Source organism: Microtus ochrogaster, chromosome 6 (genome assembly GCF_000317375.1).
Source record: "Microtus ochrogaster isolate Prairie Vole_2 chromosome 6, MicOch1.0, whole genome shotgun sequence".
In the NCBI taxonomy this organism is placed as follows: domain Eukaryota; kingdom Metazoa; phylum Chordata; class Mammalia; order Rodentia; family Cricetidae; genus Microtus; species Microtus ochrogaster.
The window spans coordinates 51499884-51515989 of NC_022013.1; the positions used below are offsets into that span (position 1 = coordinate 51499884).

General features: G+C 40.3%; 1 protein-coding gene across 4 annotated transcripts in view; it reads left to right on the plus strand.

Annotated features, from left to right (window-relative positions):
• Znf385d (zinc finger protein 385D) overlaps positions 1–16106 on the plus strand; it is an 888814-nt gene that overhangs the window by 850184 nt on the left and 22524 nt on the right. For all 4 annotated transcript variants that reach the window (XM_026779790.1, XM_013346872.2, XM_005348567.3 and 1 more), the window contains one exon: positions 13375–13608. In XM_026779790.1, coding sequence (XP_026635591.1) covers positions 13375–13608 — 234 coding nt within the window. The remainder of the gene's footprint in view (positions 1–13374; positions 13609–16106) is intronic.

Consider the following 16106-nt stretch of genomic DNA (forward strand, 5'->3'; position numbering starts at 1 on the left):
AACAGTTTCACAATTTGGGAAAAAATTAAAGAGTAATCATTTGGTTTTGTTTAATGATGTTTCTTGCTGAACTGGAGATATAATGACTATTTTGAGAAATTATAAAAAAGAATTTTATAGTTTGGAAGTTCAATAACTGCATTATAGTTAATGAGGATAATAGGAAATGTAATACTATACCTGGAATTTCATGAAATTTTGCCTATATGGTTTCTGTAGAAAATTTTCCTTCATCCTTTTTGGGAATATGGGCTCCATGCCACTGTTCCATGATTTTTCAGGAAGTTCTAGGAACCTTTCTGCTTCCATTCTTCTGAGAAATAGTAGATTGAGCTTTCTCCTGTTGTATTTTAACTTGCATATTTTCTCTATTATTTTATGGGTGTTCTGATCTTTAAAAATTGTCATGGCTAACATTGTAAAGAGGCAACAACTTTGAAGGCAGAAATTCTGTCAGGTAGTTGTATGGTGACTTCTTTCTCCCTCATCTCTCAAGGCGAAAAGTAATAATAAATTGCTAGTTTTAGTTTTCAGTTGAAAAGACCATATGCAATTGTAGATAAGGTTTCTATAAAAATGAGTATTCGCCTCATCTTTGTGAAGGCCTTTCCTTATCTTGTTTCTTCCTCCTCTTTATAAGTATTCTATCATTTCTCTAATGGAATTACCTCCCTGGAAATCCTTTTCCTAGTAGCCTGAAATTAAAGAGACCTTTACTCTGTATGTCTGCATAATAGACTGTGGTGTAAACTCCTTGGTTACATTGTGGCTTCTTTCTGATAATTAAAAAAGGTTCTTTCTAGTTAATCCATGAAATTCTCTAGCACTATAGTGGAAAATGTGAGCAATCTCTACAGGTACTAAAATGCCTATAACCAGATGGGATAATGTTCTAAATTATATCCGTACTAAGTATTTCATCAGGCTCTCGTCGATTATGAGAACTTGTTATTTTCTTCACTGTTATGTTCTGCCCAATAGAATCCTAGACCAATGATTTTCTCGGTAACTTGACATGACGACCTTCTAACTTCTCCATATATCCTCTATATATCAGAAATATAAATAGGCAAGAGCTCATTCATTTTTTGTTCCATTTCAATCAGCAAATATTTCCAACTTCATGGTACCCTGTGCTATAATTCTTTTTTTTTAATTTATTTATTTATTAAGGATTTCTGCCTCCTCCCCGCCACCGCCTCCCATTTTCCTCCCCCTCCCCCCCTCAAGTCCCTCTCCCTCATCAGCTTGAAGAGTAATCGGGGTTCCCTGACCTGTGGGAAGTCCAAGGACCGCCCACCTCCATCCAGGTTTAGTAAGTTGAGCATCCAAACTGCCTAGGCTCCCCCAAAGCCAGTATGTGCAGTAGGATCAAAAACCCATTGCCATTGTTCTTGAGTTTTCAGTAGTCCTCATTATCCGCTATGTTCAGCAAGTCCGGTTTTATCCCATGCTTCTTAAGAAATTAGAAAGGATCTTTTGTCCTTAACTTCTATTGTAGCTATATATCTGTTAAGAATTATAGCACAGTTTCAGGATCTTCCCTAGAGTGGTGTGGGAGGTCCTTTTGTCCATGTGCAGCTTTCATTGGTTAATGAATAAAGAAATTGTCCTGGCCTGTTGATAGGGCAGAACTTAGGTAGGTGGGGAAGACAGAACTGAATTCTGGGAGGAAGAAAGCAGAGTCAGGGAGACGCTAAAGATCTGCTGCCAGAGTAAGAAATGCTGCAGAAACTTAGCCAGTAAACCACTGCCATGTGGCAATATACAGATGAATAGAAATGGGTTAAACTAAGATGTAAGATTTAGGCAATAAGAAGCTAGAGCTAATGGGCCAAGCAGTGATTTAATTAATACAGTTTCTGTGTGATTATTCTGGGGTGGCTGAGATGAACAAGCAGCCCCTCCTACAATACTAGAGCACTCAGTCAGAGGGAAAAGGCTCTTGCTATATGTTCTAAGCAGATCACTACCTCAGCCACTAACTGCAAAATCAAACCTCGACTGCTTGCCAGATATGGAATCAAGGCTTTCAATATATAGGCTTACTACCATATACAGTACTTACATATTTTTTAACCTTTAAAGCTTTGGAAACATGAGAAACTATAGAAAAAAATTACTGATTTTTTTCTTTTGTGCTACTGAGGGAAAGATATTATCTAAGAGGCTTAAAAAGATATCTTTCTAATCTCATGTTGTCTGTGGTGATGTAGTAGTTCGAAAGAAAATGGTCGACAAAGGGAGTGGCCTATTAGGAGATGTGGCCTTGTTACAGGAAGTGTGTCACTGTGGGGTTAGGCTTTGCAATCTCTGATGCTCATGCCACTCCTAGTGTCACAGTCTACATCCTGTTGCCTGTATAAAACATGTAGCAGCTCCTTCTCCAGCACCATGGTCCCACCATTATGGTAATGAACTGAACCTCTGGTCAGTCCTAATTAATTTTTTCCTTTTATGAGAGTTGCTGTGGTCATACTGTCTCTTCACAGCAATAGAAACCCTAACTGAGACAGGTAGCTTGAGTGAAAATGGCCCCCATAGGTTTATAAGGGATGACACTATCAGGAGATGTGGCCTTCTTGGAGGAAATGTGTCACTGGGAATGAGTTTTGAGGTTTCAGATTCTCAAGCCTGGTCCGTTCTCATTCTCTTCTGCCTGCCAATCTGGATGTAGAGCTCTCAACTGTCTCTGCAGCACCATGTCTGCCTGAGGGATGCCATGTGTCCAGCCATGATAATAATGAGCTGAACCTCTGAACTGAAATGCAGCCCCAATTAAATGTTTTCCTTTATAAGAATTGCTGTGGTCATGGTGTCTCTTCACAGCAATAAAACCTTAAGACTGCATTCAGTTGCTTAAATTAGCTTTGTAACATGCCATTTTTGTTTGTCTTTCCTCTTTTTCTTTCCCTTAATAGTTTTTAGAATATTGTCTGACAAGATGCACACATTTATCTTGGTGCTTATTAGTTCCGGGTACAGTGACTGGATCTACCCAGATAGACTGAGCCTGACGAATGATTAATTTACATTGCTTTAATTTACATTCAGAGGGGATGAAACAACTGGATTTATAAGGAAACCTCTAAGAGGGAAAAAATTCTTAGAAATACAAACTCTAATTAGAGATGAGACCCCTTTTCTGTTAAAAAAAAAAGTTGGTCTTACAGTTGTATGTAACATGGATTGGGATTGAGCTCTACATCAGATATCTGAATGCATCTTCTTATAACAATTTTTTCGAAACCTGCCTCTCATGATAGAAATGTACATGATGTGCTTGGGATCATTATGCATACATTATGCATACATTATGCCTGTGTGCATGTTCACTTGCAGAAACATTCATACAGCTAGCTGCATTTGTTATTGTTGTTTCTTGTTCTTTTTAAGCATTTATTTTGATTTTTATGTATATACATATATATATGGATGTTTGCATATGTGTGCACACACATATATGTATGCATACATGCATACATTGGGGGGATAGCCACAGAGTCCAGAGGAGGTATTAGACCCTGCATTTGATGTCTTAGAACTGAACTTTTTCCTCTAGAAGAACAGCAAGTGCTCTTAACTCTTGAGCCATAATCTCCAGCTCTATGTTTGTCTGCTTGTATGGTTTCTACTTTTCTGAAATGGCTTTCATGAGTGTTTGACTTGTTCTGGCTTTCTTGGGACACACAGAGAGTCCCATTTTTGCACAAAAAGTCCCATATCCCTGAACTTCCTCAGCCACAGGAAAAGAGAGACACTAAGCCACTTGATTCTTAATTTTCTTTTCTTAAGTGTGTGACTTGCTGTTTAAGTGGTATTTAACTTCACAGCTGACACCAATCATTCTGAGCCAGAAACTGACTGGCGGTTATATCCGCGGCAGTTTTGAAGTATGCTTCTCACAGCTGCAGTAATTCTTGGTGATTTGTTACAAATGCAAACATTCAGGCTCCTATCTGTCCATACTGAATCAGAGACTGGGCAGTGAAATTTAAAACCTCTCTTTCTAAAATGTTCCCCTGGTCATGAGGCCAAGGGAAGTTCCAGAATTATGAATTTCAGAAGCACTATTATGCTTGATTCTTGAATGTTTCTAACACTGTGCCCATTTCAGTGACATACTGTGGGAACCAATGAAGTAAAGAATGAAAGTGTTTTCCAAGTATTTGGAGAAAATGAATAAAGGTAGGAATTGAGTTCAGGAGGCCACAGGTGTGCTGTTGTATACTGTTGCTCAGGTTTGTCAAGGTTGAGCCCTTGACAAAGATAGAAATGCATCCTTTGAAAGGCTGAGATAAGGCTAACGTCACATAGCTGATGACATCATCACTTATCTATCAGATTCAGGGCTAACTGTGGTATATTGAAACAGGAACCATATGAAGAAAAGCGTCATCACTAACTCTAAGAAGCTGTAATTCTGATGTGATGAAGTCCTCCTACATGGCTTGTCTTTCTATTATCAACCCAGAGGATGCCAGAGAATTAAGAGAGGTAGGAAGGTTCACGAAGACTTTCACCCTAGGCACTATTCCTTCTGATTCCAAAGAAAGGAGAGAGGAAAAATTATCTGTAATAAAGCAAACATCATGGGGCATCCCTGGGATGAATAGAAACCCAGAGCAATGGAAAGTGCCAGGAACTGATGAGGGTGACCCCAGGTAAGAGCCTTAGTAATGGAAGATCCTGAGCCTGAACCATCCTATAACCATGCAAGGCTTCCAGAGGAAGAACTAGGACACCAATTCAGCCACATTTTGTCCTGTCTGCAAGATGTGCTGGGGTAAAGATGGCACAGAAATTGCAGAACTGACCAACCAGTGTCTGGCCCAGCTGGAGACTTATACCCTGAGAGGGAGATCCCTGCTGAAGGCCAGGGCCCAGAGCCTGGATACCCCAGAGACCTGGGATAGACCCAAACATGACAGGCAAAGAAAATAAACAACCAATGAAATGATTCCTAATTATATTCTTCAGTACTCATAGATTAGTGCTTAGCCCAAGTGTCATCAGAGAGGCTGCATCCAGCAATTGATGGAAACAGATGCAGAGACCCCCCCCCCCAGCCAACCAAGAGTTAGAGCTCAGGGAAACCTGCTGAAGAGAGGGAGGAAGTATTGTAGAAGCCAGAGAGGTCAAGAGCACCACAAGAAAACTCACAGAATCAAGTAACTTAGATTACAGGGGCTCACAGAGTCTGAACCAACATCCAGGGAACCTGCATGGGACTGGCCTATGCCCTCTGCATATATGCTAGAGTTGTCCAACTTGTTCTTTGTGTGGGGCTCCTAGCGGTGACAGCAGAGGCTGTCTCTGCCTCTGTTGCTTGATTTTGGGACCCTTTCCTCCTACTAGATTGGATCATCTAACCTTAGTGGAGTAGGGGGTACCTAGTCTTACTGCAGCTTGGCTGATATCCATGAGATGCCAGCCTGTATCTGAGGAGAAGCAGAGGAGGAAGAGTGGATGGGATTGGTAGGGGAGAGAAGGGGGACACTTGGAAAAGCAAGGTTGGGGAAACTTTGATTAGGATATAAAAACAAGAAAATGTTTTTAAAAAGGGAAAAAAAATTAAAAAGAAGTAAATGTCGTAATAGTTTCTAATAAGCATATCTGTCCTTGTATTCTGAAAGGAGCCTCAATAAAGCCCCACGACTGTACCTTAACTGTAGTAACCATGAGCAGCTCTGCGTACCAGAGTGCCTTCCAACACTAGCAGTGTGTGGCCCAGACCATACAGCCTGTGGCCAACTGAGAATTTTAACACTTATGTTAATAGAGGCATTGTCATTTATGGTTTAGAATATTTACATGTAACTTACATTTGGGACTTTAGCCAAAACATCAGGCAAAGCTGTGTATACCCTTAACACTGCACAGTTGGCTTGCTTCCCTCATTTTCAACTTAGCTTCTTCCATTGACTTATTGGCTGCTGTCGTGTGGAAGGGAACATTTCCCTAGACAGTGTAGTCTCCTTTTACTGGGTGAAATCCCAGTTCAGATTAGTGTGATCCTGTGCAATGCCAAGGATATTTCAAAGTTGTCCAGTGTGAAGATGCAAAATAGATCTCAGCTGTGCTTGACCAATGAGTGGACTCTCTTAACTTCCCTGAGAGACGCTGGGCAGGTTCTGATGAGACCTGTTTCTTTGAAGCTTGTGAGAGCTACAGCCTCGCCCCTCTGCCTGGTTCAAATCTCCTTCACTCTCTATTTCTCAGATGCTCCACCATTAGCTGCCTGGCTCCAGGCCTTTTATTCTATTATTTTAATTTGGCCACAGTGTCCCACTACCTCATACAAGGTGACTTAAAAGTCATAATAACCTTGATTCATTCTCCCTTGCCTGATTCTGTTTAGTGCATTTTTATTTATTCCTTGAGAAATTCATACATGGTCACAATATATTTTTGGTCATACCTACTTCTAGTCTTCCATTCTTATACCCCTGCCCCATTTCCCTCTCAAATTCATGGGTGTTTTTTGTTTTGTCTTTAATAATCATTGGGTCCAATTAGTCTGCCCATGTACACATTACTGGAATATGGTCAACCTATTAGGAAACACTCATATCAAAATATTGACTCTCCTTCCCCAGTAGCCATAGACTGCCAACAGCTCTTCAGTGGGGTTTATTGTTCTAGTCATGAAATATCTCTCTCTCTCTCTCTCTCTCTCTCTCTCTCTCTCTCTCTCTCTCTCCCCATTTCTCTCTCTCTCTCTCTCCCCACACACACTCACCTCTCTCTCATTCTCTTTTTCTCTCTCATCCCTCTCTCACTTTGTTCCTTTCATTTCTTAAATAGTGTCCCATATATCTAACTAGGCAGCCTTAACACTTTCTAAATAAAAAGAATGATTTTGAACTTTCCCAGTATTGGGGTTATAGCTGTGTCCCATTGGAGGCCACTTTTAAACAGTGCCGGGATGAACCTAGAGCTTTCTGCAACCTGTAATTCATTTTGTCAGCATATTCAAGCATTTCAGTATTTATCTGTCGGCAAGTCTGGGAACGAAATTCTCATGAGGAAGAAAGGAACAATACATGCAATTCAGATTCCTCTGTCCACAGGACAACGTAATGATGACCTGAGTGTCACAGCATTGATCCCTGGTACCTCTAAGGAACCTGGTGGGACCCAGATATGTTTCCACACTTGGTTCTGGTTCTGAAGTTCTGAAGTCCCTGGGGGAATACATCCAAATAGTTTGTCTGCTCTGCTTTGTTATACAAAATTCAAGTTGAGAACAGTGCTTTGTAGATTTTTTTTTTTAAAAAAAAACCGTATTTAGGATGGTTTTTTATAGAAGACGGGACTGCAAATGAATCCTGACAAAGATTCTTTCATTTTCAACTAAAGCCCACTCCACAAATTATCAACAACCTGTTTGGATGGCAGAGCCAAACAGTGACAGTAGCATTAATGAATATTTGCTGTGGGACTCTGGCAGAAATAGAGCATAGCAATATAAACTCATACCATTTTTCTTCTGCCTGAACCGAACCCATTACTTTCAGCTTCCTGTCACATATATTGTTACTAGAGACACTGGCTGAACAGTGCAAAGAAATCTGAACAGCCTTTGGGGAACACGGGGAAGAGTGAATCATTATCCCGGCATTCTCTGTGTTTTGTGGTGGAAAGAAACCATGATTTCTTGACTCTGATTTTTTTTTTAAAAAAGTTTTATTCATTTTGCATACCAAACACAGTTCCCCTCTCCTCAACACCCCCCAAGCCATCCTGTCTTCCACTCCTCAGAGAGGGTAAAGCTTCCTATGGAGAGTCAACAAACTTGGCACTTTCAGTTGAGGCAGGACCGAGACTCTTCCCACTGCATCGAAGCTAAGCAAGGCATCCTAGGGAATGAGCTCCCTAAAATATCTCATGTACTGGGATAAATCCTGGTCCCACTGATTGAGGTCCCCCAAACAGTCCAGGCTACACAGATGTCACCTATGTGCAGAGGGCCTAGTTTGGTCACATGCAGGCTTCCCAGCTATAGAGTCAGTAAACTGATTCTTACCTGTGTGATTTGACAGATGTAACTTTTCCTCTTTCTCTCTTTGTCTGAGTGGGTTTGAGCAGTGCATAAAAGCACAATTAGACAGTCAAGATTAACTTAGACTATGGGATTAACTTAGACTATGGCTACTTGCATTTCACATCAAAGGTTTGAGATACTATCTTTTAGATTTCAAGGTGAATCATGACTCACTCGAAATCTTTTGCAATACACAATTTTGTCAATAAAGAAATGAATGTTGGCTCAGTGCCACTGAAACAGTCTGAATTCAGACCAATGTGCTACCTGCTACTGATCTGTGAATTGGAATTTCCAACAGTTTTCAAGGCCCCAATTTCTTTGAGAAGCTGGGTACAAGAATGATATGCATCTTTTAGGCTTTTATGATTTGGATTAGTTAGTCCCTACAAATGCATTGAAAAGTGCGTCACCGTGCTCAATCATGTTCTTTCCTTCACTTCTTTCCATAAGTATTTATCAAGTGCCTGGGTTGTGCAAAATAACAGCACAGAAATGAACAGAGCAGGTGACAAGCTAGGTTTGTGAGAGTTTAGTGTTTGAAGTTTTGAGTGTGTCCCTTCCACCACTAAGCGCATGACCTATATTTAATGACCTAGCTACCAACAGTGTCTTAATGCTGAAGTTAACTGCTTAATATGAAATGTTGATGAAATGGAGTTTAAAGACATGAGTCATTCCAGAGTACAATGACAGGCTCAAATTTAGAAGTCGGCTATGAAATATCAAGTCTGAGTTTCCACTTGAGAGCACAGCTTGACCGCAGAAAATGTCCTGAAGTTAACTTGTCTCCAAACTGAGAACTGGGTTCTATAGCTCTGGATGTGCCTCTGATTGTACTGCACTTTTGTTGGCAAGTCCTCTTCCTTGCATTTAATAGACTTGAATTTTAAATTTAGATTTAGAAATAGATGTTAGAAAATAGCACCAACCCTCCAGGCTCCTTACCAAATTCCCCTTATCAGTATTTCACAGTGCTGCTGTGATTTGTTCCTTAAAACTAATGAACTCACATTGATGAGCAATTTCCTAAAGCTTCTGTCTCATTCTGACTTATGGAGCACTGGGTGTGGGAGAGAGGTTGTTTGGTTTGAATCACTACTGTATCTTGTCACTCAGTCATCGTGTCTCCTTGAACATACTGCACTGATACAATTTCTAAGACATCCTTTGCCATTACAACCTTGATAGTATAGAAGATCACTGATTAGGAAGTAAATGGGGTGCCTCGGACTTTTAGCTTATTTTCTGAGACTCAATGGGGACTGTGGATTTCAAGGATAAAGGACCTCGGGGGGATCTCGCCACTTGGTGTGCTGGGGAACTATTCTGCCTTGAATAATGTTCTCTCCGTTCTATTACATTTGTGTGTGTGTGTGTGTGTGTGTGTGTGTGTGTGTTTGTGTGTCCCTGTCATTCTGCCCATTTGTCTGCCTGTCTTTTTTCCTGTCTGTGTGATGTCATGACACACATATATAGGTCAGAGGACAACCAGAGAGATGTAGTTCTGTCCTTAAATTGTATGGGACACAGAGATTTAACATGGGTTCTAAGTCTTGGTGAGACATGCCTTTACTCACTGAGCTATCACCAGACCTGAACATTCTTTTAATGGGTAAATAAGAATTATGTGTAATTGGTGATTTAATGTATCATGTTGTAAAAAAAAAACTTTTATGCTGATCTTATTACCAAATATAGACTAGTCAATTTTCTCTTAATGCAGTATAATTTTAGGTTAATTTATTGATTTGAGTAAATGTCCCTTTACTGGAGAAAAAGAAAAACAAGAGAAAACAAGTGTCTTTTTATAAATAAATAGGAGTCTTCCCTTATGAACCCAAGATCTACACATTAAATTTAAAATTATAAAAATATAGTTTTGTGTCTTTATCAATTTTTGTAAGCTTAAAAAACAACAAACACATTCTCAACTATGTAATCAAAATAGTTGGAAGTTAAGCATTTAGTGATGAATTCCCAGATACTGTTTCAAGTGAGGAGTCTCCATCAGGTGTAAAGGCTTTACTAAGTCCTAAGCACAGAGCCTGGCACTTGTCACCTTACAGTGTTTTTGGAATATGTAGTTGGAGGTTTCCATCCCACCTGGTCCTGTAACCAGTCAGTTCCAAAGAAACACACAGAGACTTATATTAATAATAAACTGTTTGGGCGATTACCTCAGGTTTATTACTGACTAGCTCTTATGACTTAAATTAACCCATAAGTCTTATGTATGTTTAACCACGTGGCTTGATACCTTTTCTTAGTGCAGCATGTTCATCTTGCTTTCTCTGTGTCTAGGTGGTAACTGCAGACTGAACCCTTCCTCTTCCCAGAATTCTCCTACTCTGGTTGCCCTGCCTATACTTCCTGCCTGGCTATTGGCCAATTAGCATTTTAGTAAACCAATATGAGTGGCAAATCTTTACAAGGTACAAGAACATTAAGAACATTATTCCACAGCAGGGATAAATGAGCACTGCCCTCTAGATTCAGGAGAACAGACTAGTACAGTTATTGGGGGGGGGGGGGATTGGAAGAGCCATGACTTGCATTTTTTAAATTACAAATCTGACTGTAAATAAGAACATTGTTTTTAGGATTAATACGGTCTGTGTTATGTACCCTTTTTAGATCAAAATATAAAAAGAAATATACTGGTCCATAGGAAGTGCTCTTAGAAGGAGGATATTACCAGGGAAATCTTTCCCATGGTCATTCCCTGAAATACCTGTCTACACCAATGCATTCTGACTTCACTGTACTGACACAGTGGGTTGAAAGTATGGTAGTTACAATCCTCACTCCCCATAGAGCTGAATGCAAAGCAAATTCAGTGATTGTAGCTCAGAACTGCTTGTGATCTTACCATGGACAATCACAGTCATGGCAAAGATTGCCATTAATGTCCCCTCTTTTAGTAAATTTCCAATTTACGCATTTCATGAAGTATTTTACCCTGCTTCCCTCTGTCCTACTATGAGGCCCTGTATCATTTCCTTAAATTCTGGAGATTTCTGATGTCTGTAGCTCAAGAAAAAGCAAAATGAAATGATTTGAGAAGTACATAAAATTCATTTTATAATATAAACCCTTGATAAACTCGATGCTGGTGATAATTTTAGAGACAAGTGTTTTAAATCGTTTTTGTTTGTTGGTAAACTGAACAGTTATAGACCTATCTGAAAGCTACTGGTTTTTTTGCTACTTCTAGACTCTTTGAGACATTTTGGAGCTATTATCTGGTTTACAATAGTGGGAATTTATTGGTCTAGTGAAAGCTAATCAGAAGATGGACATCTTGGGACTGGAGAGATGTTCCATGGGTCAGGGCAATTACTGCACAGGCAGAGAAATTAAACTTAGTTCCCCTCATTCAGGTCTGAAAGTTCAGAACCACTTGCAATTCCAGCTCCAGGGAATCCAATCCTCTAGTCTGGCCTCCACAGGTGTATGCATACATGTGGGGCACACACAAAACACACACATAAATACACACACACACACATGTATACACATAAATACAAATTAGAAGAAGAAAGAAAGAATGCCTACCTGTATTCAGAAGCAAAAGTTAGAATGATTTTGTTTTTCTTTGCCCATGAGGTACTAATTCACAGATGACCCTTTAAAAATATATAACTAATTGGGGAATAGTTCCCTTCCACTGGAAGAGACTTATTGCTAAATAACTGACTAGAGGGTGTGAATATCAGTTGAAGGAAACTAGATCCAGATGCATCTTTTTATAGAACAGCCCTAAGAAAAGCCCATGTTTCATCTTGTAACTGACAAACAGCCTCAGTCCATAGTCCTACACCTAAGTAAATACATCACAATATGAGCTACAGAGGGCTGACGTCCAGCCCAGTCTGTCAGGTGCCTGCGGTGCAAGCATGAGGACCTGAGTTTGACCCCCAGAACGTACATAAAATAGCTGAGAATGGTGCCACATATTTGTAGTTGCATTGGTGTAGAAGCAGAGATGAGCAGGTCACTGGGGTTCCTTGTCCAACCGGCCTTATTTACTGGAGAAGCTTCAAAGTAGTGAAAACCTGTCTCCAAAAACAAGGGTGTTGGTACCTAAGGAACAACACCTGTCATCCTGGTGTATATGCATGTTCACATCACACACACACACATGCACACACATCATATATATTTACCCATACCATACACCATTACAAAGAGATCACTGTCCCTTATACCCACTGGCAAATGAATTTATCTTCAGACTTTTCATTATGGCATGAAACAGTGACCATGGAAGTCTATGATGACTTGTGGAAGAGCAAACTTAAAGCAGCTGGAGAGGTAGGCTGAGAGTATTAGGGAGGCTAAGCATCAGCTGAGAGGCAGAAGAAATATGAGCTTAGGTAGTACCCAAGAACAGATTTTATTTGTAAACAATCATTGGGTATGATGAACATTACTGATATGCTGATTGGCATACATTCAGGGAATTTAGTGTGTCTCTGAGGGAAGTTAGGGTGAGGTGGTTTCACTTCGAAGGTTGATCTCTCGAGATTTAGTATCAGAACTTGGAATGAGAGGGTTGTTGGGTCACAAAACATCAAGACTTTCATGGTCGTCAACTTCTTGAAATACTAACATGGTATGACAAGCCTGGGATGCCTTGAGAGTAGTGTCTTTGATTGACTACACCTGACATGAATTTCCTGCACACATGCTGAAACAGAGCAAGCCTTTAATAAATATTCAGACTAGAATTTCACTTACTTTTTATATCAGTGATTTTGGTACCGGGTACTGAGCTAGAATTCTTTATGAATACAGCCATGATTTCAATGAGTTGCTGAACTGAACACAACAATTGTGACACTAACATCCTGTAAACTTTTTCCTGAGTGTGTACCAAAGGATCAATACTACTATTGAAATAAAAAAAATGCATGTATTAGGAAGATAGGAAGACAGGAACTAAGAAAAAGGAAAGCAGTGAAGAGCATTCGTTCTGTATCTTTATCTTAAAAACTATTGGCATTGAAACGTGTATATAAAGGATACTTACTATCACAGTTCCTCTAGGGAGGCAGTGTGTTCAGCGAAATTTGTGTTATGCCTATTCTGGGGCAAAAGGTTAGTTTCTAACTGTACTTGTGTATGTTTTGAGGCATCATCTAACATATATTAATGTGTGAAATTAATTGTGATCATTTGTGATGGATGTCAGGATGTCAAACCATTCTGGCTACATACTGTTATCATTTTTAGTAGATTCGTACATTAGTGATGTGTTTCGGAGTAGGGAGAGATGCTGCCATGATTTCCTAACTCTTTCTCCTGTTCTGTCTCGAATACAGACAGTACCACAGAGACAACAGTGATATCAACGACAAATGTGGAAACGCGCAAGAACAACACTGTAACAACCGAGATCTCTAAACCGGAGAAAAGCCCCACAGCGGTGGCAGCCACTGGCAACAGCTCAAGTCCCTCCGCAGAGACTGAGGAAGAGAAGGCAAAGAGGCTGCTTTACTGTTCGCTATGCAAGGTGGCTGTGAACTCTGCCTCGCAGCTGGAGGCTCACAACAGCGGTGAGATGCAGGCCTTTCCTTTTTATCTCAACTGCTCTGCAATTATCTTCCTCTGAACAGATTAGCTCGTTTGCAGCAGGGGAACCAGCAGTAACAGAAAACTGGCAATTATTACATGGAATCCACCAGCCAGTAAAACATAAAAACGACAGGCAAAATATCATTTACGTGGGGACAAGGGAAGGTTTCCATGGCTTGAGGTCAAGAGCATGGGTGCTGTTGTGTGGGTGTAGGTGTGTGTGCGTGTGTGTACGTGGGAAGCATCAAGAAATGAAGTAAAATGTCATTTCAGAATATGTTTAGTATTTATGTAATTTCTATCACTGTTTCTCTATTACTATACACTTGCTTCCATATGAAGCCTCTATTCCAGTGGTTCTTATTCTTCCTAATACGCTGACCCTTTACTACAGTTCCTCATATTGTTGTGACCCCCAACTACAAAATTATATTGATGCTCCTTCATAACTGTAATTTTGTTATTGTTATGAATCACAATGTAAATATCGAATATGTGGGATCTTGGATATGTGTCTCTCAAATGGGGCCAAACCCACAGGTTGAGAACCTTTGCAACTCAACCCAGTCAGTGTTGCTGCTGCCCAGGCACAGTTATTATCATGTTTTCTGCTGTTAATATCAATGCCTGAGCCAAATCAGTGTGACGTGTGCAAGTCTACTTCAGAGATTTTACTACGTAGACCAGGGAGACAATATTAATTTGACTGGGCACAGAGAAGATCATGGGACAAACTGACAGAACAATGATTCAAGCCTTTTTCTCTTACTTAAGCATTGTTAGTGAGTTATTTTTATCTTTTCAAACTTTATAAATCAGAAAGAAGCAAACTGGAATATAAAGGATCAGGATACAACTGGCCTTCCGGTTATGGCTCCATCAAATTGCTCTCTTTTTGTTTGCATATGTGAGATATTTGCATACATGCTAGCATATACATGTGTGTATATGTGCATATGATTCTTTTTATTTGTGCATACATACTTAAACACATGAGCTTTTCTCTCAAACCTTAGGTGATTGCCAAGATCAACCTTACCCTAAAATTCTGGCTTACCCTAAAATGATAAGCCGGGCTCTGGCAATGAACATAGTAGATGGCATCATTGTTGTTCATGCCTTTGTTTTATGTTACTGATGGATGTGTCACCACTGAGAAGTGCCAGTGCTGCGCAGGTGACACTGAAGTTTAGACCCCATGCTCTGAGAAGTGATTGCAAATGGAGCGTGAGTTCCTCAGGTGCCGTCAGCAGAGTTCATGAGATAAATACACAGAAAAGGTTTCTGCCCCAAGTCAGCATCTACAACATGCAGGTCCACCTGCATGTTAGTGAACACCATCAGGACCCACTTGCTACTCAAACATGTGATCATTCTGTGCAATGATAGTCAAAAATACAAGCCAACCATGCCTGTGTGGTTTGAAAGATTTGGGGGCACCTTGAATTTTTCTAAGAATTCTCTGATTTTGGGGCAAAGGAATCATGTTTCATTGAATCACACGAGGTTATTATTTTTATGTTCCAATTGTGTGGTCCTCATTTCCACTTTGTGTATCAAAATGTCTCAAGAAGGAATACATGTGTATTTATCCAGGCACACACCTAGGGATTCCAAGATTTTAACTTGGGGCCTGGACAGGTGTCCTTTTGGAAAAAGACAGAGAAAGGACCCTTGGTGTCTTCTGCTGAGAAACTGGAGGATGGCTGGAAGAATTTCATTTGAGTTTTAGCAGGACTTGTTCCTCATGTCCCTGTATAGGACTGTTCTCTTGGGAAGAGCAGCCTGTGCTGACCACTGCAGCTACTCCTCTTCCTTTTATTTTCCTTACTGAATCAGAGAGATATTTCTATTTAGAAAGTGCCACCAGATACTCTGGCTCATTTAGATCTTGTTCTGCCCTTGGACTAGAAGTGGTGAAGGAAGAAGACAAAAATAGCCAGTGACTGTTGATTTCTCCCTGACACACACTGTATTTGATCTCTGACTTGCTCTATTTTTGTTAACTACAACAGTGTCAAGAGGTCACAGACTCTGGACTTCAGCCTCTGTGCATCTAAGTCATATAGTGGTGTCCATATCCATACTCCAGCTGCATGGTCACACATGAGCAGCTTCTGGGGTCTTTTGTGTGCAGTCTTCTGTAGGGAAATCTAAAGGGTGCGTGTAATGAAGAAAGCCTCCATATGCAGCACACTTCTGCTGGAATGGATGTAGAGTTAAAGGAATCAGCACAGGATTGCTGCAGAGTATTTTAATTTGACTTCATAGAGTAGCAGATCCTGAGGTAGAGATCTGAATGCAAACAGATGAGAGCAGAAGGGTCAAAGGTAAGGGACTAGGGGGAAAAAAGGACAAAGGGAAAGCAGACAGCACAAGCTGCTTCATTTAGCTGGTTTGCAGTGAGGGCTGCTAGAGTCAGCAGGCAAAAACTGTTAATATTTAAGAGCCGGAAAGCTGGGCAGAGATGGCTCAATCA